The sequence below is a fragment of the Petromyzon marinus genome, chromosome 17, assembly GCF_048934315.1.
Source record: "Petromyzon marinus isolate PM22_M1 ecotype Great Lakes invasive population chromosome 17, UKy_Petmar_22M1.pri1.0, whole genome shotgun sequence".
In the NCBI taxonomy this organism is placed as follows: Eukaryota; Metazoa; Chordata; class Hyperoartia; order Petromyzontiformes; family Petromyzontidae; genus Petromyzon; species Petromyzon marinus.
The window spans coordinates 12,162,712-12,184,513 of NC_133683.1; the positions used below are offsets into that span (position 1 = coordinate 12,162,712).

Genomic DNA, 21,802 nt, shown 5'->3' on the forward strand with positions numbered 1-21,802 from the left:
ATCGTGGCCTTTGGGCATTACTGGCTCGGGAGGTGGCTCAGAGATTGCAGTACAGCAGTGGATCTATCCGTTGGAGTTATTATCGCCTAGTATGCGTGGGGTTTCTCCAGGTGCTCTGGATATCTCGTAAAAGCCAAATATGCATTCATGGAAATGGCCACACATGCCAATGTAGAACAAAAGTCTCGGGGCCGACCGTGGGTTTTATGGGCAAATCAATAATATTATATTATATGCATTTACTCTTAATAGCACAGATTACCTCGACTGTGGAAACGGGGCAACGAGATTAGCTCATGCGCATGATCTGGGTGGATCGTTATTGACTGTCAAGAAACGTAAACTGGCCCGGGCAGGACCCATCGCTCGAGGAGTCGATGGCCGATGGGGCGAGACTCACGTCACGGAATGAAAAGATCAGCCAGAGGAGGGGAACGCTCTCGAGGGGCCGCCCGCTGCGGAGGTGTAGCGGCGGGATCGGCCCGTGCGCCGGAGCGAGACGGACCGTGCGGCATCGTGGCAGCCTGACGGATGGCGACGTCTCAGTTGGGGAGGCCTTCGCCCAACGGCCGATCGTTCGTGGCTGCTGCCGCCGCCTCCGCTGCCGGTGATGACAATGATGACGACGACGATTAACGTAGCGCGGTAAAATAATGGCGGTGCGCTCGTGCTCTCCTCCACCGCAGGCACGCGAGCGTCATCGAGGGGCTGCGCTGGGAGCGTGAGGAGCGCCTCCGCCGTTTCCGCCGCTCGCGGAGCCTGAGCCCCCGCAAGCCGAGCCCGCCGCTGGCGCTGCCTCGGCCCGTCACCGCGGAGACCCCGTCCGGCGGTCGCGGCTCCGACGGCGATCGCGCCCAACGCTGGAGCCCGCCCACGAGGATGCCGTCGCCGATCCCTTGGCTGGGCGGCGCCAGCGGTGGCGGCCCCGGCGGCGGCGGTGGCGGCGACGGTGGTGACGAGATGGTGCCGCGCCTTGAAGCCGATGCCTACAGCTCAGCCTGGTAGAGGATGCTCTCTTCACTAGGGCGCCGCAGTGGCGAGATGTTATTTCCCTCGGCTGGTATACAGGAGGTCATGAGTTTTATCCCGACCCTGACGCCTGCTGCTGTATATTTGGAGTTTGCGGTGTCTCTCTCCCCGTGGTCGCGTGGATTTTTTCCGGGTCCCCCGGTTTTTCACTCCACATTTAGAATCAACATCACGCGTTAAGAGCATTTGGCTCCTATAAATTTGCACATGATATGTCACTTCATTGGGCTATCATTTGTGGCCAGCCCACTTCTGAAAAAGAGCTGTATAGCTCAGTGGACTTTACCTGCTAAAATAAAATAGTTCTAGGTTAAATTCGCTGCCTATTGCCCGGCCATGACTTTTATGGCAGCAGTGGCGCCCTGTAGCTGCCTTCTCGTCTTTGCCGCACTTCTTCTTCCCAGCCCGCCCCTCTTCCTCCCCATCTCTTCATTTGTTTTTTAACCTATCTTTGTCTAAAGAGGCCTTCGCTTGTAGCACCTGCCCCAACAGTCGGTGTAGGCTACACGGGGAATCTATTTGCTGCCACGTGATCGTACGCTGGCTGCAATAGGTGCTCGCTAACAGCACAGGTCTGTACAGCGAATTAAATAACACCTTCCCATAGTTGTCTGGCTGTATGGCCTTCCGGGAGTGCACATCATCAGCAGCATTGGTTCAATGTGGGCTTGTATATGAGGCATCTGTGTCTGTTGTCGTTGTCCTACAATCGCTCGCTCCGGTGCGTAATCCTCTCCGCTCTCCGCTTCTGCCGCGCGGTCCGGCGTGGTGCAGCGGCGTGGCCGGCGGGCGAGGCTGGCGCCGATCGTCGCGCGGCGCGGCCGAGGTGGAGCAGCTGCTGCGGGGCTACCAGCGCGCGCGCGACGAAGCCTGTGCCCAGATGGAGCGCGCCCGCCACCGCCTCCGCGAACGCGCCCTGCAGGAACGCCGCCGGCTGAGCCACCACCGCGGCTCCACGCCCTCCGCCACGGTGAGTGGCTGGGTGGGTGGGGCGCGCGCTCGGTTGGGCGAGCGGCCAACTGGGCGAGCGGGTGAGCGAGTTAGCGGGCGACCTGGGCGAATGGTCGAATGGGCAGTTGGGTGATCGGTCAGGTCGGTGAGCAGGTGAGCGGGAGATTGATCGGGTGGGCGAGCGGGTGAGTGGGCGATCGATTGGGTGGGCGAGCGGGTGAGTGGGCGATCGATCGGGTGGGTGACCGGACAGAAATACTGATTGGTAGGTGTGCAACAGTGCTCAGAGTCGGCGGTTAAAATCACTTCTGATGCCCATGATAGACGTATTGAATTATTTAGGTGGGTTGTCAAACTTGCACGCATAATACAAGCGAGATACAAAACTCGAGACTCGATGTGAATGAGACAAAGGGTTGAAGAGGCTCTGCTCACCGCAAGCGCTCCAATTCATTTTGTCCCTACTACGTGACACCCTGTATCACAATTGGAATGTATTACTACGCCAGTGACATCACCGCCCGTTGCAGAAGTTTCACGTTTCAAATCCAGCCGGCCGCCCTGGTGAATACCACAGTTGTATTAACCGAAAGAATATGCGGCGTGCGCTTCACGATAGACGTTAAAGTTCCCGTGACGTCATTCGCAAGAGTAGGCCATTGTGTGCCGGTGTGATGGTGCAAATTACTCAATTTGCATTATACATAAACTGAACTATTTACATTTTTAAAAATATTTTACCAGGTAAGGCCCACTGGGTTATGTTGCTCTTTTTCAGAAGCGACCTGGCCACGAATGATAGCTCAACGAAGTGGCATATCGCGTGTAAATTGATCGCAGCCAAGGACTCTAAACTCCAAACATCACCGCACACCCCCTCCGGCAGCCTAATAACTCCCGGTCACTCTCGCAAACGAGACTCTATCCTGGACCCTTGAGTTCTCGCCTGGTTAAACAAAATAAACTTGAGCTTGCTCACTCACTCACTCTTGCAAATAAGTCTCTGTCCTGGTCCTTGCCTGGTCGAGCAAAATCAACTCGGAACGTGGGCAAAAAAAAAGCTAAGCAATTGTTTACAAAAAATGTGCTCGCCCGGCCCGACCGATCCGCCACCGACCGTCGCCGTTCCCGCAGGATCACCATCGCGCGGTGCTTGCCGGCGCCGCCGACGTCAGCGCCAGCACCGCCAGCCTGTGCACCAGCTGCAGCCGCAGCCTCGCCTCGCTGCCCACGTCCGGCTACAGCAGCCGCAGTCCCCCGCTGCAGCGCCGTGGTCTCGGCGTGGCGGTGAGTGGCGCCGCGGCTCGGGCCGTCGTTCGCGATCGGCGCCGCGGTGCAGGCGAGGGGGGTTTGAACGGGGCGTGGAGCCGGTGGCGGGACGTTAACTGCCTCGCCTGGTATGAAGGAGGTTGTGGATTGAATCCCGACCCGGACGCCCGCTGTATATTTGGTGTTTGCGTGTTCTCCCCGTGGTCAAGTGGATTTTTCTCCGGGTCCTCCGGTTTTTTTCCCTCCGCATTTAAAATCAACGTGTTTCCAGTATTTGGCTGATGCTTTACGTTCCCACGTGATGAACCACTTTGTTGAGCTATCATTTGTGGCCAGGTCACTTTTGAAAAAGAGCTACATAGCTCAGTGGGCCTTGCCTGGTGAAATAAAAGTAATTTCGTTTAGTTGTAGGTGGAGACTCGCTCAGGCCGCGCATTGGTGATGCCTTTGGGTGGCAGGCCGGCAGGGTGGCAGGGCAGTCGCAGACGCGTTCGCCTTGCGGCTAGAAGAGCCTGTGTTCGATTCTTGACTCAGGCGCCTTTCCGTGTTTTTTGTGTTTGTTTGTTCCCCCCCTTAAGTTCTAAATGGGTATGCTCATGTGAAATGTGGACTTATGCAGCGAACTATATAAAAAATTCACGACGTTTCGGCCACAACACAAGTGGCCTTCATCAGGTGAAAGGACCAGACGTGACTTTACCGAATAGAACCAAAGAGTATGGATCCTTGCAGTCACGAAAGCTTCAAATCTAGAACTATATAAAATTAGACCGAAAAAAAGACAAGATGAAAAAACCCCGGCTGATTCTCGCGTAGAATTGACAATTCATTTAATTGCCGGTGGTGGGGGGGGGGGTGCCTTAATTATTGCATACCTACCCTTGACCTCTGAACTATGAACCCGCAGAGTACCCCATCGCCATGGCGACGGAGCTACGAGCGGCTGGCGCTGCCGACATCGCCGCCGCCGCCGCCGCCGCCCACGGACGTTGCCGAATACCAAGCGATCGCTCGCGGCGTCCTGAGCACCACCAGGGCGGAGGTCAGCGCTCTCTTGACTGCCCGTGTGAATTGTGAAATCTAGCACTGCACGCCAATGTGCACTGCGTAATGTAATTATGCACTGCATGTCTATGTGACTCGTGAAATATAGCGGTGCATGTTTAGGTGCACCGTGTAATATGTTACGTAATGCGCTGAAGTGCATTATTTAATTGCTGTACTTATTAGCAACTTTTGTACCCATAGAAATTCCACGGGAAGGTGAGTCGAGTTAAGGTTATGATGTAAAAGCACTTGCTCCAACAGTCTGTTAAGGCGATACGGGCGATATTTGTCTTGATTCCGAACAGCACTTGCCCCAAACAGTCTGTTAAGGTGATACGGGGGATATTTGTCTTTATTACGAACAGCACTTGCCCCAAACAGTCTGTTAAAGCGATACGGGGGATCTATGTCTTTTGTGCAGGTTCAGGCGGCATCGGCCGGAGATGTGGACTGCCTCTTGGAGGGAGTCGCCTCTGCAGGATGGCAGTAAGTCCCACGCACTCGCCACTGGAATTGCACTGCAGAGGGCTGCGTGGGCCACTTTACACACAAAGTGCTTGCCACAAATGGACTGCAAGACTTGAAAAAAGTAATAATAGATTTTACCCTTTCTGGAAATACAACAGGTGGTTAAGATGTTCAAACACCAAATAGACACCTTTGAGTTTCAATCAGTTTCAAAGACAATGCATATAGAATAATTATCAGACCATGTTTGTTTGCATGTTCACCACAAGTACGTCTGGTTAATGCTGACTTGATTCCTTGCAAAAGGTGTCTTTGGTGTTTGAACATCTTAGCACCTGTTGTATTGCCAGAAATGGTAAAACCTATTTCTTATTTTTCATACTTTGAAACTGACAAAAAAAGGTCCCATAGAACCAGAAGACCTTGCTGATCTCGTCAAGGAGCACCTCCCATGAGCATGGTTGGCTACGTATGGTGCGAAAGAAGTTCAACATACAAACATACGTAACTACGGTCATCCTCCGGTCATCCTCCGAGCGACTTTTGGCTAGCTATCAAACAAAGATGGTCACCGCATCGTGCACTTTCAGATGCACTTCTGCGGCCGTCTGGAACGCTCTTCCGATATTATGAAGCCATTCGAGCTATGAACTTTTATATCTAGATTGAATTTTTTTTCTTTAGAACTGTTTTATTGTGTTTAGTTTGGTGTCCTTACCCCGCACCTCCGATTAGCCAGCCGTGCAAATCGGAGGTGCGGGGGTTGTTGTGACCTCGGAGGCATCTGAGGTTTGTAATTGCTGGCTTGTGATGCGAGTCCCGTTCATGACTTCCACCGTACACCCCATCTTCATAATAAATTACGTGGCGATGTTGACGGCACACATTCTCCTCTTATAAATTAGAACAGTAAATCTACTGCCACGGTGTGGAATTAAACAATGAATTGGTGATGCTGTTGCTTTTGCGTTGACAGTGGCGCACAGGCACAATTAACAAAAAAAACCTCAACATATTCGTCAATAACGCTGCTTTAAAATTAAAATATCTATATTAAATAGGTCACATTTTTGGCAATGGCCCTTCAGCGTAAAGAAGACTAATTTATGTCCGATGAAAAAGGGCTATTGTCTGAAACGTCTCCTATTATGCATCTTCATAATAGAAATCAGCATTTGCTCATGGTGTCTTGTGCAATTGCCTCGAGTCCACTTCATGCTACTACGGTGATGAATATTTTTCAATATTTAAATTGAGGTTTTTTTTTTGTATTGTGTCGAAAAAATCAGTCACTGGAATTTTGGCATGATGCAGGCATTCATGATCATCATCATCAATCATCATCGTCATATTGACTTCTTATTTATCAAGCACCTTATTAAAACGCACTTCCAAGCAACGCGAGGCAGCGATTTCGTTCAAGAATGTACGACAGAGCAGAACTGTACATCGCACCGCGGACTCAGTTATTTATACAGGAGGAATCTGATGACCTATAAAGCTCTTTTTTCACAGATGTCCAGTAGGGGCAGGTCAGAAATTGATAACAAGAAATACAAAAACATGATAGCAGTGTAAAGTATAAGAAGCGTAAACAAATCAATAAAAAGCAAAAAAAACAAGTGAAAAACATTTTTATTTTACCAGCTAAAGCCCACTGAGCTGTTAGCTTCTTTCTCAGAAGCAACCTGGCCACAAACGCCAGCTCAACGAAGTGGCTTATCATCACGTGGAAATTTATCGCAGCCAAATAATATAAATAATGACCGTGGCGAGGAATCACTGGCAACTCCGTGAATCCCCACGGGTCTGATGAAGATGATGAAGGTGACGACGACGACGATGATGATGATGACTACGGCGGCGTGCCCGCAACGTGACGTTTGCCACAGGCGGGCGAGCGTGGAGTCGGGCGTCCTCGTGTTCGTGAAGCCGCTGGCCTCGGCGACACGGTGGGGCTTCCTGGTGGCCGCTGTGGTGGCACGGCCGGCCGATGCCGTGTGGGACTTGGTGCGCAACCCAGGACGGCGCAGTTTGTACGACGGGGGAGTGACGCGCGTCACTGTCTGCCGGGACCTGGGTGACGGTTCCCAGCTCGGTAAGGGGATCACCAGATTCGTGTTTTTTTTTTAATATATATGTGTGTAATGTAATACTAATCAAACTTTATTTTAATATCGCTTCTTGACCCTCGCCTTGAACTGTGGAGGGTAGGGGGGGAGTTTATACACATTCTTGCCAATGATAACCTCCCCATGAAACAAGAACTCAACAGTGCCTCGAGTGCTGATCCTTCCGCCCCCCCCCCCACCCCTCCTTCCGGGATCGCGATGCTGTCACCATCCTAGAATCCCACCCAGGTCCGGAAGAACGACGGTGAACAGAGTGGAGCGACGCAGACGTTCAGAATGAACACCTTAATCTTAGTTCTTTCGGTAAAGTCACGTTGAAGGGAAACAATAAAATAATAAAATATATATAAAACAATAAAAATTCTCACGACGTTTCGACCATAACACAAACGGTCGTCATCAGGTGTGTCGGTTTGCATAAATTAATTTATTTTTAAACGGTGTATTTATTTATTTATAAAAACCGTCAGCGGCCACGCGCAGCGATTTGGCAGTTTATTTAGAAGGACCAGTCCATCTATGTTCTGAAAAGAGGAGAGGGGAGACGAAAAATGTAATGTATGCTGTCTGAAAGCCACTGTAAGCGTGAACAATCAATTAAGACCTGAAATGGTTTATCAAATATTTCCAATGATTGCTAAGCCAGAATCCATCTTCTCGGTTGAAATTGTCTCTGTGCTTGTATATGTGGATAGCCTCGTGAATGAATCTCTCATGGTAGCCAGATGGCTTACAAAGAACCTCCGTCTTGGAAAAGTCAATGTCATGTGAGCCTACTGAATTATATTAATGATCTGCCACGGCCGAGGTGTTGGTCCTACCGTGTTTAAGGTCTGCTTTGTGTTCACGAATGCGGTCCGAGACATGGTGTTTGGTTTCTCCAATGTAACTACTACCACAGAGGCACCTTAGTTTGTAGACACCAGGGTATTGTATGTCTGGAATCACATCTTTTACAGACGGAACCAGATCACGGATTTTATGTAATGTGTTGAAACGGACCTGGATCTTGTGTTTATTCAAGATTTTGGAGATCTTTTTTGTGATCCCCGCAATGTAGGGTAAAATGATGGTTTTGAAAGGCTCCTCAAGAGGGTCCTTCTTCATGGTTTGAGTGATAGCTTTGCGGATTGTATAGTCGGAGTAACCATTAGCCTTAAGAGCTTGGTGTACGTGCTTGAGTTCACTGCCTATGTGTTCCTGGTCGGATATGCATTGGGCTCTATGATACAGTCTTGATGAGAGAATTCTTCTGTGATGGATGGTGGTGGGAATCCGGTTTCAGATAAGCATCTGTATGGGTAGCTTTCCTGTAGACAGAGTGGCTCATTGAACCATCAGGTCTCTTTTTAATTAGGACATCCAAAAAAGGTAGCTTGCCATCTTTTTCGACTTCCACGGTAAATCTGATGGCTGGGTGTATGGAATTGATGTGGTCGAAGAATTGGTCTAGAGCAGGCCGGCCATGTGGCCAGATGACAAAAGTGTCATCCACGTACCTCTTCCATAAGGTTGGGCGCAGAGTGGCAGTCTGGATGGCGTCAGTCTCAAATTTCTCCATGAAAATGTTAGCTATAACCGGAGATAGGGGGGAGCCCATTGGGGTTCCCTCAGTTTGTTTTTTAAAAGTTCCATTCCAAGTGAAGTATGTATTGGTTAAACAGTGTCTCACCAGGGGGGGGTACCTCAGTGTTTAGTCCTTGATGAACCAAGTCTTCAATGATTGCGATGGTGTCAGGTACAGGAACCTTGGTGAATAAGGAAACTGCATCAAAACTGACAAGCAGGTCGTCTGGGGACAGGGAAATACCCTTGATTGTCGATCAATCAAGGGTATTCGACAATCAAGGGTATTTCCATGTCCCCAGACGACCTGCTTGTCAGTTTTGATGTAGTTTCCTTATTCACCAAGGTTCCTGTACCTGACACCATCGCAATCATTGAAGACTTGGTTCATCAAGGACTAAACACTGAGGTACCCCCCCTGGTGAGACACTGTTTAACCAATACATACTTCACTTGGAATGGAACTTTCTACAAACAAACTGAGGGCACCCCAATGGGCTCCCCCCTATCTCCGGTTATAGCTAACATTTTCATGGAGAAATTTGAGACTGACGCCATCCAGACTGCCACTCTGCGCCCAACCTTATGGAAGAGGTACGTGGATGACACTTTTGTCATCTGGCCACATGGCCGGCCTGCTCTAGACCAATTCTTCGACCACATCAATTCCATACACCCAGCCATCAGATTTATCATGGAAGTCGAAAAAGATGGCAAGCTACCTTTTTTGGATGTCCTAATAAAAAAAGAGACCTGATGGTTCAATGAGCCACTCTGTCTACAGGAAAGCTACCCATACGGATGCTTATCTGAAACCGGATTCCTATCACCATCCATCACAGAAGAATGCTCTCATCAAGACTCTGTATCATAGAGCCCAATGCATATCCGACCAGGAACACATAGGCAGTGAACTCAAGCACGTACACCAAGCTCTTAAGGCTAATGGTTACTCCGACTATACAATCCGCAAAGCTATCACTCAAACCATGAAGAAGGACCCTCTTGAGGAGCCTTTCAAAACCATCACTTTACCCTACATTGCGGAGATCACAAAAAAGATCTCCAAAATCTTGAATAAACACAAGATCCAGGTCCGTTTCAACACATTACATAACATCCGTGATCTGGTTCCATCTGTAAAAGATGTGATTCCGGACATACAATACCCTGGTGTCTACAAACTAAGTTGCCTCTGTGGTAGTAGTTACATTGGAGAAACTAAACGCCATGTCTCGGACCGCATTCGTGAACACAAAGCAGACCTTAAACACGGTAGGACCAACACCTCGGCCATGGCAGATCATTGTTATAATTCAGTAGGCTCACATGACATTGACTTTTCCAAGACAGAGGTTCTTTGTAAGCCATCTGGCTACCATGAGAGATTCGTTCATGAGGCTATCCACATATACAAGCACAGAGACAATTTCAACCGAGAAGATGGATTCTGGCTTAGCAATCATTGGAAAGATTTGATAAACCATTTCAGGTCTTAATTGATTGTTCACGCTTACAGTGGCTTTCAGACAGCATACATTACATTTTTCGTCTCCCCCCTCCTCTTTTCAGAACATAGATGGACTGGTCCTTCTAAATAAACTGCCAAATCGCTGCGCGTGGCCGCTGACGGTTTTTATAAATAAATAAATACACCGTTTAAAAATAAATTTATGCAAACCGACACACCTGATGACGACCGTTTGTGTTATGGTCGAAACGTCGTGAGAATTTTTATTGTTTTATATATATTTTATTATTTTATTGTTTCCCTTCAACGTGACTTTACCGAAAGAACAAAGAATATGAATTACTGCAGTCACGAAAGCTTTAAAACAAAAAATGAACACCTTATTCGAGACCCAAACATTGCACCTCCTGGCTTTGAAAATTACTCCCGCATGAGACACTGATGTGCCGTCAACTGCATAAAAACATCGACAGACCCGATGCGCGCATCTCCTTCATGAATGGAAAATTGAAGACACAAGCCACAGAAGTGCGATCACGGCAACGCAATCCAAACTGTGTACCGTATAGTAAACCACTGTAGTCTGCGCTCCGTCAAAGGAGAAAGAACAGCAGAACTATACGAACTCTTTCCTGAAGCCCTCTCGTCATGACGAGCAGACCTCGACATTGGCATCTAGCTCCTGAACGTATTGCCATCATTGGCAAGGACAGAATAGATGAAGGAGTTGTAGGGAGCGTACAGAGTGCCAGGGCTTAGCTTAAGAGGCTCACGGCTAGCGCAGCATGGGCACATGGACCCAGGCTGCACCTCTGGTTGGCATGGTTGGCTACGTATGGTGCGAAAGTTCAACTTACATACATACATGCCCTGTTGCTGATCCTAGCCCAGAACTGGGCCATTCCTTATCCATCAAAATCTGCTTCCGAGTGATTTAGGATAATGAGGCGAAAGGCATGGTTGTTTTTTTGTTACAGCTCGACACACGCAGTATTTTATATAACCTGTTTTACGGTCGCAGAGACGCATCGAAAGTTAACAATGCTTAGGAGTATCCTCTTGGTGATTTGGACATTTAAAAGTGTGTGTCTGTGCTGTGTTTTTTGTTTGCGTATGCCTCGTTGTTTTGTTTCTGCTTTGTTTCCAGTTCACATTGTTCACGATTCATCCGCCTGCTATTTGAAGCAGCCGCGTGATTTCTGTTGCCTGGCAGCTGATTTCAAAGAGGTAAAGGAGCAACACATTAACTTTCTGCATTTAATTACCGATATAGACTGCATTTCAAAATCACCATTGGTTGGCTGTAAAATTGTCATTGTTCCTGAAATGTCGTGACACCCGCTTTAGAAGCTGGGTCAGGTGACACAGTGACTCGAACTGCCTAGGTTCTGTCCTGAAGTTGCTTGGCGCAGTTTCAAGTGAAACGCCGTCATCTACACACGAGCTAAATTTGTTTGTGAGAATTATCATTGCCAATAATCTGTAACCTCGCCCTCTGTGTTTGGCTTCTGTGGGCGCGCCCTTCACCCGATGCGCTGCGGTGCAGGAGAGCGGCTACGCGAAGGTGGCGCAGTCCGTGTACAACGAGGCGTTCCCCCTCCCAGCGCGTGAGATGGTACGGGCCGAGCTGCTGCCCAGTGCGTGCTTCGTTCAGCCGTGCAGGAGGCAGGGCCAGGAGCTCACGAGGATCATCACCCTCACCCAGGTATCTCACGAGACAAGCCTGTGTTATGTTTGTCGACATTGTGTTTGACATTGTGTTTGACATTGTGTTTGACACAGTGACCCTCCAGGCTTTCAGGGAGCTTATTGATCTGTCGGTGAGTCCAGTAGCCTCATGAGTGGCAGGTGCCATGATCTGAGGATTCTGCCTTTGTTCAATCTCACTGTGCCACAAGTCCGGCAACCCGATTCCGGTTCCCAGCCACGACTTAGGAGCCGTCCATAAATGACGTCACACACCTAGGCGGGGAGGGGGGTCAGACATTTGTGATGTGACGAGGGGGGGAAGGGGGGGGGTTTAAGAAATGTGACGTCACATAAAAATGCGCAGCTTTAAATAAATATAAAACTAGAATTGTTATAACAACACTAATTTTGATTAATTTTAATTATTAACTATTTGATTAATTAAATGTATTTATTCCATTAAGGAGCATTTTGCCTCTCCATGGGAGAATGGAGAAGCTTCTCATTCCGTGGAATGAATATGTGATTGTTATCATTTGACTCTGCATTTTGGTTCGTTCTACTACAAAGTTTCAAGTATTTTTTATCGTTATAATTACTTTTAATATTTAATAATTATATGAGAATTTCAATATAATATTCTGAGCATCTGCAATTTTAGTTATACGTTGAATATTTTCAAGTAAATTTTATGCTAAATTTCAGCTTTCCAACGCCTCCTTTTTAATACATGTTTTCTCCTACAACAGAGTGCAAATACGCACTACAATAACAACAGTTTAAATGATTTGAATCATTTTTTATTTTCAAAATGGAAATATGGTTTTGGGGGAGGGGGGCAGAGCTTTGTGACGTCATATTTGAGGGGGGGGTCTGACTTTTTGTGACGCCGTGTGACGAGGGGGGGTAAAAAAAATCGGCCAAAATCACGTGACGTCATATATGGACGGCCCCTTACATCAGTGGCGATTATCTGAACCATTGCTGGGCCTCGCCTAGGTCGTCCTTAAATGAGTACCAGGGCACAATGTATAAATATCAGCATGGGGAAGACAAAGGCAGCCAGGAGCAGTGCTGGCTACACCACCTCCATCGCGCACCGTCCTCAAACAGCTCTTGCCCCATCAGTCTCAATGACTATTATGGGGGTCTTTGTCTTTGTGTGTGTGTGTGTTCAGGTGGACTTGGGCGCTCCTGCTCTCCCTGCTCACGTCATCAGCCTGGCAGCCAAAGAGCAAGCGTTGTGCATCACCCGCCTGGCCAGGCTGCTCGGCTGTTAGTCCTGGGGTGGCACCAGAACCTTGTGGAATACATACCAAGATGAACAAACAAAGACAAAGATCTCCCATATAGCCTTAGCGGACTTTTGGGGCAAGTGCTGTTAGCGTGTCGCTCCTGTGAACGCTGACACGGCACACGAGGGGGTGGGTGGCCAGCACCCCGACTTGCCTTTGCCTCCCGAGTGGCGATGTTTACACACCGCACCAGGTACTCATTTGAGGCTGAGTCGACCTAGGGGAGGCCCAGGACCGGTTCAGATAATCGTCACCGGTGTTGGCCGTCGCTGGGTTTGTAGCGCACTAACCACTACACCACCGCTCCCCACACCAAGATGCACGTACATATACACACCCACTCACAAAGACTTATGCACGCACTCTTGCACAAATATTCTCATACACACACGCACAAGAGTGAGGATCTCCCTTTGAGACTGTCAGGACAGTCATCACGTGACAGTGTGGGCAGTACTGTTCACAATTGACCGCCTTTGTCTTCCCTGGAACTCGTGATGATACACCGCTTACACGTCGCCGCTTTAGGCCGAGTAAAACCAGTGGAGATGGCGGCTGCTTTCGGATACACATTGCCGCACGCACGCACGCACGCACCCACGCACGCGCACACGCACGTGAATTACATTCCAGCTTTAGTTTTCACCGCTCCGTCGGAGGACCACACGCTGCCGCTGCGTTGCAGTTGGTTCCCGAATTGCGAACACCCGCAAAGGTGACTTAAAGAGTTAGAGCTCAGGGGATTTATGGGTAAGGACGCAGGGAGATGCGCAAGGGCAAGTGCGTTCGCTCTGCCGCCGTTTGCGCTGCCTTGAAGCCTACTCGGGTTGCGTGCCGTTGTCAAAACACTCTTAGAGGTGTCATGCCTGCAGTGCTCAAATGTCCACGCGTAGAAATGTTTACCAACCACCGCTGTCATCCTGCTTTACTTCCAGCAGTTGATACGTTATTATTATTATTATCATATCGCATCAGCCTGTCATCCCTCCGGGGGGCCGATAACACGAGAGCCGCGATGTGAGAAGTCACCAGTGCTTGCTTGTCTTAAGGGGATGCTGGGCCCCTCCCTGCTATGTGAATGTGGAGTTTCCACCATTGGCTCAGGGCTGCCGACAAATACGAGTGCCAGCCCCGTTGCTCGTTTAAGCAGGGAGACGCTTTGAGATCATCATCAACTCCCAGACCAAGACGTCATCATTGACTAAGCCGTTGGTGCCACCACACATTACCATTGCGTTCAAACCGTTGGCAAGATTCCCGCAGCTGCTGCTGCACAATAGTCATACAACCTCTGAGACCTGCCCTTATAGTCTCCCACTATCTGCTGTTAGGTCTTCCCCCCTTGGTCACTGGACTCGTGGAGATGACCACTCCAATGCCTGGCTCAGTAACCGACCCTCCTCCGTCCTTCATCTATCAGAAGAGGCGTGAAATTAAAGCACAACTGCATGCCGAGTGGCCCCAATCTGTAAGCACAGCGTCTGATCTGCCAAACGGCTGAATAAACTGTTAATGTCTCATCCGCTTGAGACCTGTACCTTAACACTCTTCGACATACCAGAAGAAAAACAATTTTTCAGTGACCTTTTAAAAACAAACTACCTCTATTAAAGGGACATTTGGGAGGTCAAAAAGTCCCAATCGCGACTTTAAAATAAAGCAACGCAGATACTGAAGCTCGGCGTTGTATTTTATACACTCGCAGTATGGATTTTACTTCTGTGCCTTATGACATTGAAAGGTTATGTACCTTAATAGGTGTAATACAGTTATGACCTGGCTGGAGCCGATTGATGCCACGAGTTTTATTTTGAACACAGGCCCGGGTTAAAATAAAATTACCATTGAGACATTTAAACACCTAAAGAATAAAATGTAAACATTTTAATTCACTATTTATAATATTTCATGGAAAAGTTTTGACGTCCCTCTCCTATTGAGCCAGATTTTAACACGATCCGTTCCAACTTTTGGCAGGCATGACACCTCTAGTTGTATTGTGAACTGAAGTGGCCCAGTTTATTGCACTGGGTTTTCCAGCTTCTCGCTTGTCTCTCTGCAACTACTGACTGCGGGGAGCTCTCTCCATCCTCGTTTCTGTCCACAAATACCTACGCTTTCGTTTTTATATTTAATTATGATTATTTACATTTTGGCAGATTGCACCTGCTGTGATTTTGTGTACGGTGTAAAGCACTTGTTTTTTTTACGAATTAACTTTTAAAGCAGCTGGCATTGTTTTGCATTCAAACCTTTTTGTGAAAGACAATCTACTGTAGTTGTGTTACCGACATTTAGTAGGCGATTTATTGAACAACACAAGTTGCACAACTCACTTCAAACTTTGGCCGCTAAACCCAGCAAAACTTGTCAAAGATTCATTGGATAAATGCTAACTGCTGAGCCCTTGACAATGCTTCATTTAAGTGGACATGCTGGGACGTGCCACCATGGGCATATGAGCTTCCATGGGGAGGGGGGAAGGACCCATTTGGTTGAGGTTACATGGGAGGAAACCACTCTTGGATAAGGAGTAGATGGAGTTCACGAAAGTAGCCATTCCATGGGTTCATATTTGATTATTACCAAATTTCTGTCACAAGACCTTCCACCACCTGACACAGCCAAACGAATGAAATTGTCACGTGGTGTACGAACGTTTAGCACTCCACTTATATAATTGTTTCAGGTCACTGGTGAATTGAATAGAAATACTCAAAATACAAATTTTGTGATTAAATACAACGTTTCATTTGAAACTATGCCAAGTATTTTCAGGGCAAAATGCAGGACGTCAGAATAAAATCCAGGAAGTCATGAGAATTTTACGGATGGGCATGAGTGCATCCCCGATTATCACGGTTGGCTACGTGCGGTGCGAAAGAAGTTAAACATAAATACACAGTGGGGAGATGCTTTGTTATATGTGCCTCAAATGAAGACCAGAAGCACTCTTACGTACGTGTGGATAAATACAGAAACCTTGCTTATAGATTGAATCCATAAGTTGAAAATTAGACTAATTTTAAATACGTAAATGTTTTTGTTATTTTAATGTACCCTCAGGCGATATTTTGTTCAGAATTCCAAGAAATGTTTCTATTGTTACAATTTATACAATTGAAAAAAAAACCCAGCACCAGCAATGTAAAGATACAGCATGAATTGGTCAAGGTATTTTCCAGATAGTGAGGAGACAGTTTGCATTTGCAATGCAATAAATGTAGAGTTCCTGCTACCTGTGTTAACCAACGATTTTTTTTTACAAATGCGGTGCGTTTGGAGTTTTTAGCAGTATGTAGCAATTGTGTGTTTATCTATCGTAGTAATGACCAAAAAGTTTTTCATTTACTGTATAAACATGCACACTCACATCCATGGGTGTCAATATCATTGACGCAGAATGTTTCAAGGATTTGTGTTAAGCTTGGCTATTTTTAAAGCAATCAAAGCATTTTTAAAAACAATTGCCTGCAAGCTACACTATCCTGCTTCACGTGTATTACTATGGTCTCCTGGGAAATCTGCAGCCCCCTGACGACCAGTTATAAATAGTGGAACGCTGATCAATCAATCTTTATTTTACGTGCCAATATCGCCCTCAATAAAGCAGGCATCATTATCAGTGCTAATGAGGTCAGACTAGCCTTAATACCTGGCACAGACTTCCGCACAATGTTAATTGCATGGAACATGATCATGTGGAGAAGTGTGAGTTCAACTTGGAAAGATATTTCCTGGTGGTCGGTAAAAGTCGGGGAGTGTCCTCATGCTCAACTGAGCTCGACCAAGTTGTGCGCCACTGATGGAAATGTCAAATTCCTTTGGCGGGTCTAAGTCTGCACTTGGCCTAAACCATGGTTGACTTCCCACCAAGTGGTGCCTCTCTTTCATATAAACCCGAGAGAGATGATCGTGATAGTGTGATGATGGGGCTAAGGTACAACCCTGGCTGGGATTTGAACTCTAGTTGCTCATCTTTTGGAGACCTGCCCACGCTACTACGTACACCAAGACGAGATGTTGTTTCTAGCAAGGTGGCCACTGTCTCCCTCAATCAAATGCCATGCCTCGCATAAGCCCCTGGATGTGAGTGTGCGCGTGTGTCGATGCAGTGAATACTGAGGTGTGTGTTCAAGTGTTCTTAGGCGAGTTAAATGTAAATCAATTTATTGTTATATATTTGTTTGCCAATGACTGAGCGTGGTGCCCAAGCCACTGAATCAAATGATAAAATAAATGTTTTTGTACATAAATTATTTTTTTATACTTGCTGAGTTTTTCCCTCTGTAGATTTGTATCATATTTAAATATTGTTTATTCAAATTCGGATGGGCTGTGTGACGTGTTAACGCCTCTTACTGTTTGTTTTAATTTTATTTTGAATGAGCGATGCCGTCCTCGTGAGTAAAGGTCTGTGTCCTACACGGAGTGTCAAAAAAAGTTTCAAATAAAACTTAAACATTGTGTACTTCATTGGCACAACATTGTTGATTCATGACGTTTACTGTTGATACCATGGAAGGCTAAACTTGTCAAAAGCAACGCATCTAAACAAGAACACCTTCATATCTGTGGGATCTTGTATTTGTACTCTCTGCCTTGAGGCGTTCTCTGGCGCTTCACTGGTAAGACTAGGCCATGAAGAGGGCTGTTTCTGGTGTAGGCCAATCAGTTTCAAAGATAATGCATCATATATTATCAGAGCATGTTCACCATAGGTACGCGCGGTTATTGCAGACTTGATTCTTTGCAAAAGGTTTCTATTTGGTGTTTGAACATCTTAACACAAACTGTTTTATTGCCAGAAATGGGCAAACTTATTCTTAGTTTTCATAAGCCTTTAATTCGGGTTACATACAGTACCTGCTATAACATCGATCAGAAACCATTAAGACACGTGGACATTAACAAAGAGAATGGAAGAAAATCTGAAAAGTCCCCACACGAGTATGGGAGTGGTGCGTACTTGAAAGTGCAATTAGAGATAATGAAGAGGAACACGTGGATCAGACAATATGGCGAATGTCGTTGGGTAGACGTAACACGTCTTGAGCATAACAGAGGTCATTCAAGTCTGGTCACACGAAAACGCACTGCAACGTCACTTACACATCAATGTGACATTTTACATTGTTATGGAGGTCAATAGATGAGGTATCATACTCATTGCTGACATATTTTTAATGCACCTTCCCCAATGGCAGTTAGGGGCATTTATTGAAAGGGACCTTTAGTTAGGAGGGACAGAATTTCGTCCAGATGTCGTTTCACTCCCCCCTACCGTTGGCTGTAACGCAAGCAGGCTGTGGGCAGCTTGGCAGAGTCGTCCACTCTCAGCTGTGGGCAGCCGTGTTGAGATATCAGTTATATTACATTATTTAATGCTCGCGTTAGAGGGCCTTTCAGTTTAATATTAACATTTTTAATCGTACTCTGGCTTAGCTAATTGTGTCTAAATATTGCGGGTTCTGAAAGGCATCATGGATTTTAATACCGTATATAACAATTGCTTATTTGCGGTATCGTGTACGCTTCTAGGGATATGCGGACAGTATATAGGTCTGGTAGGGGGGGGGGATACACGACAGGCAAAATGTTCGGAATTACTTCTCTCGGGCTCATGCTAGCAATTAAGCTGCCTGCCGAACCAGCCTGGTGTCTCTGTAATCCCAGATTTCAGCTTTTGTTCAACTTTTTTCTACGTCAATCTCCAAGTTTCTGATTCAAGTTCAATTACTCGGGTTTCCTCGCACACGCCCAACACTTATTATTGTAATCATCTGAGTCCCGAGTGAAGGCCCCTGTTATTACGGCATTAGGGGCCGTCCATAGATGACGTCACACACCTGGGGTGGGGGGGGGGGTCAGACATTTGTGACGATGTGTGACGAGGGGGGGGGTGGGGTTTGAGAAATGTGACGTCACATCAAAATGCGCAACTTTAAATGAATATAGACACAACACGTTCTACTTAATTAAATAGACTTTTTAATAAATGTTTTCTCCCACAAAATCAGAGTGCAGCGCCACATTAAATACGCACTACAATGACAATAGTTTAAAGCGATTTGAAGCATGTTTTAATTTTTTGGGAGGGGGGCAGAGCTTTGTGACGTCATATTTGAGTGGGAATAAAGAATTAAAGCTTTCGTGACTGCATAAATTACTCCTTGGTTTTTTCGGTAAAGTCACGTATGTAGAAATACCATAAAATTATATTAAAATAAATCAATCACGATTTTGACCGCAACACAAGCGATCTTCATCAGGTGTAAAAAACAAATAGCGAGGGAGCACATAGGGCGACACCAACGCAACACATAGAGAGTGTTAAACTGCACGGAGGTAAATACAACAAGAAGATGAGAGACGAGAATTCAACACACCTAAGAAAAATTTACGTGATGCAAAACCAGTCAGGCCAACAACACAGTTAGACACTTGCCTGGCGGACCACGAATTCCAGAAGAGTGCTAAATTTCGTGTTCATCCTCTGGATTGAACATACGAGCATAGACAGAGTGAACAAATACGAGGTACAAGTCAGCAGAAATACATATACAGGGACACCAAGAGGCAAGGAGAGGAAAGACGGACAGAGAAGCAAGGAAAAAGACAAAGGGCCGGAGGGATGAACAGACAGAGGCCTTAAATAAGGTGGGGGGGAGGGGCCGGAGAGAGCAAGGGGGCACGGCAGCAGCAGAGGCGGGGGGAGGGGTAGGAGCAAGCAAGGGGTGCAATACGTTTAGGACAGAATTGTAAAGGTAACTTGCCCGTATAAGTGTGTTAATAAAGAATTAAAGCTTTCGTGACTGCATAAATTACTCATTGGTTTTTTCGGTAAAGTCACGTATGTAGAAATACGTCGTGATTGATTTATTTCAATATAATTTTATGGTATTTCTACATACGTGACTTTACCGAAAAAACCAATGAGTAATTTGAGTGGGAGTCTGACTTTTTTGTGACGCCGTGTGACGAAGGGGGGGGGGGGGGAGGGTCAAAAGTCGTCAAAAATCGCGTGACGTCATTTATGGACGGCCCCTTAAACAAATGTCGTGGTGATGCCGCTGTTATAGTTGTGTGAGCAGTGATGCACAAGCGAAATTAACAACATTCAACACATTCGTCAATACCAGTGCGGCCTTAAAAGGAAAACAATATATACCAGGCGACGTTTTAGGCAATGGTCCTTCACGGCACCTCGAAATCAGTTTTGTTCAGGGCCATTGCCTTAAAACGTCACACTTTCCCTTCAAGGCCCACTGTTTATTGACGAATGTGTTGAGTTTTATGAAACATGTTTTACTCGTTATTCTCCGTTATTGCCTCATTGCCAAACCGCAATGAGCTGCGTGGTGAAGTATGGTCAACGAGAGCCCCGAAGACCAACAAAAAACATGGAAATGACCTCAGTGCAGCAGTGTATTAATACAGGACTGTGCATGATTCTTGATTTTATCTTTTAAACTCGCGTATTCACGTGCGGTATATGAAGACGAGCTTCAATTCTAAATGGTGAGGCGAGGCTTAAGTGGAAAGGCGTAAAGAGAGATTCAACAATTTGGAGAAGCTACTCCGCTGACGTGAAATGGTGCACGGGAACAATTCAACAACAGCATTCAAACACATCCGACGTTAAATGCTGTGGGTCTGAAAAATACACAAATGTATGTTTGGGCGACGTTTTGGGCAATAGCCCTTCATAGCCAGTGATTTGAGAAAATAACATTGCGGGAGCTCATGTGTGGCATGACATGTTGCTATTTTAATTCTTTACATTTATTTGAAATCCACATTTTCACACGCACTATGTGTAATTCTTGAAAATTATTAAATGAGTTGTCAATAATTGAGGATTTATTAAATCAGTTTACGAAATGTTATCATTTAAAAAAACAAATATAATCAAACAAAACAACAAATATGCCATGTAAATGCCACCCCCCTGTGCTAGATCCGGACCATACCAACAACCGCCATTCACCACTAAGTGGCGGTGACGTCACCACGACGCTTGTGCCAGGCCATGTGCACCTTGAGGCCACGTAAAGTGTCGAACGCCCGCTGGCAGGTCACGGGGCAGACCCAGGTGCCACAAGTCGACTGACTGAGATGACTGAGATGGCTGGTTGATGCACCACCTGTGCCCCCTACTGTGCCAACCTGCTGTGCTTTAGCCACCCTGCGCTCCGCTCGTTGTTGTGAGCGTCGCTCCTCCGCCCTCCGTTGTTGTTGGAGGGCGACTGCCTCCAACTGCCCAGTAGCGTCCTTCACGAGCCTCCTCCACAGAGGCCGATCTTGACACCGCTGGTACCAGTCATCGGCAAGTCCACTCAGCTCCACGTCCTACTTTACCACGTCACTCCATCTCTTCTCTAGCCCGTGCCGCGCCCGTTTAGCCCCCTCGATCCGGCCGAACAAAAGCTGTTTCGGCATGCGGTGGCTGGGCATGCGGGCTACATGACCCATACCATACCACCACTACCACCCCCACTCGAGCTGGATCATACCACTACCAACCCCCACTGGAGGGGGATCAAACCACTACCACCCCCCAGTAGAGGGGGATCATACCACTACCACCCCCCACTAGAGGGGGATCATACCACTACTACCCCCCATTAGAGGGGGATCATACCACTACCACCCCCACTAGAGGGGGATCATACCACTACCACCCCCACTAGAGGGGGATCATACCACTACCACCCCCACTAGAGGGGGATCATACCAACTGAGCTTGAGCGTAAGGGGGAGCAGACGACACGGGTGACGGATAAAATCACATTTTATCGTCTGGTTCAGAACGCGTATGTTTGGGAGATCCACAGCGTGAACGACCGTACACTTGCGAAGGTGTGTATACTGTATATATAAAT

The 21,802-nt window shown here is 47.0% G+C and overlaps 1 protein-coding gene across 4 annotated transcripts in view; it reads left to right on the plus strand.

The window, feature by feature from the left end:
• Positions 1-17,393, plus strand: part of LOC116943328 (uncharacterized) — a 158,806-nt gene extending 141,413 nt beyond the window's left edge. For all 4 annotated transcript variants that reach the window (XM_032956122.2, XM_076067630.1, XM_032956123.2 and 1 more), the window contains 9 exons: positions 687-1,001; positions 1,804-1,999; positions 3,115-3,267; positions 4,157-4,291; positions 4,718-4,782; positions 6,657-6,862; positions 11,081-11,160; positions 11,480-11,638; positions 12,801-17,393. In XM_032956122.2, coding sequence (XP_032812013.2) covers positions 687-1,001; positions 1,804-1,999; positions 3,115-3,267; positions 4,157-4,291; positions 4,718-4,782; positions 6,657-6,862; positions 11,081-11,160; positions 11,480-11,638; positions 12,801-12,902 — 1,411 coding nt within the window. In that variant the 3' untranslated portion in view covers positions 12,903-17,393. The remainder of the gene's footprint in view (positions 1-686; positions 1,002-1,803; positions 2,000-3,114; positions 3,268-4,156; positions 4,292-4,717; positions 4,783-6,656; positions 6,863-11,080; positions 11,161-11,479; positions 11,639-12,800) is intronic.
• The last annotated feature ends 4,409 nt before the right edge of the window (positions 17,394-21,802 follow it).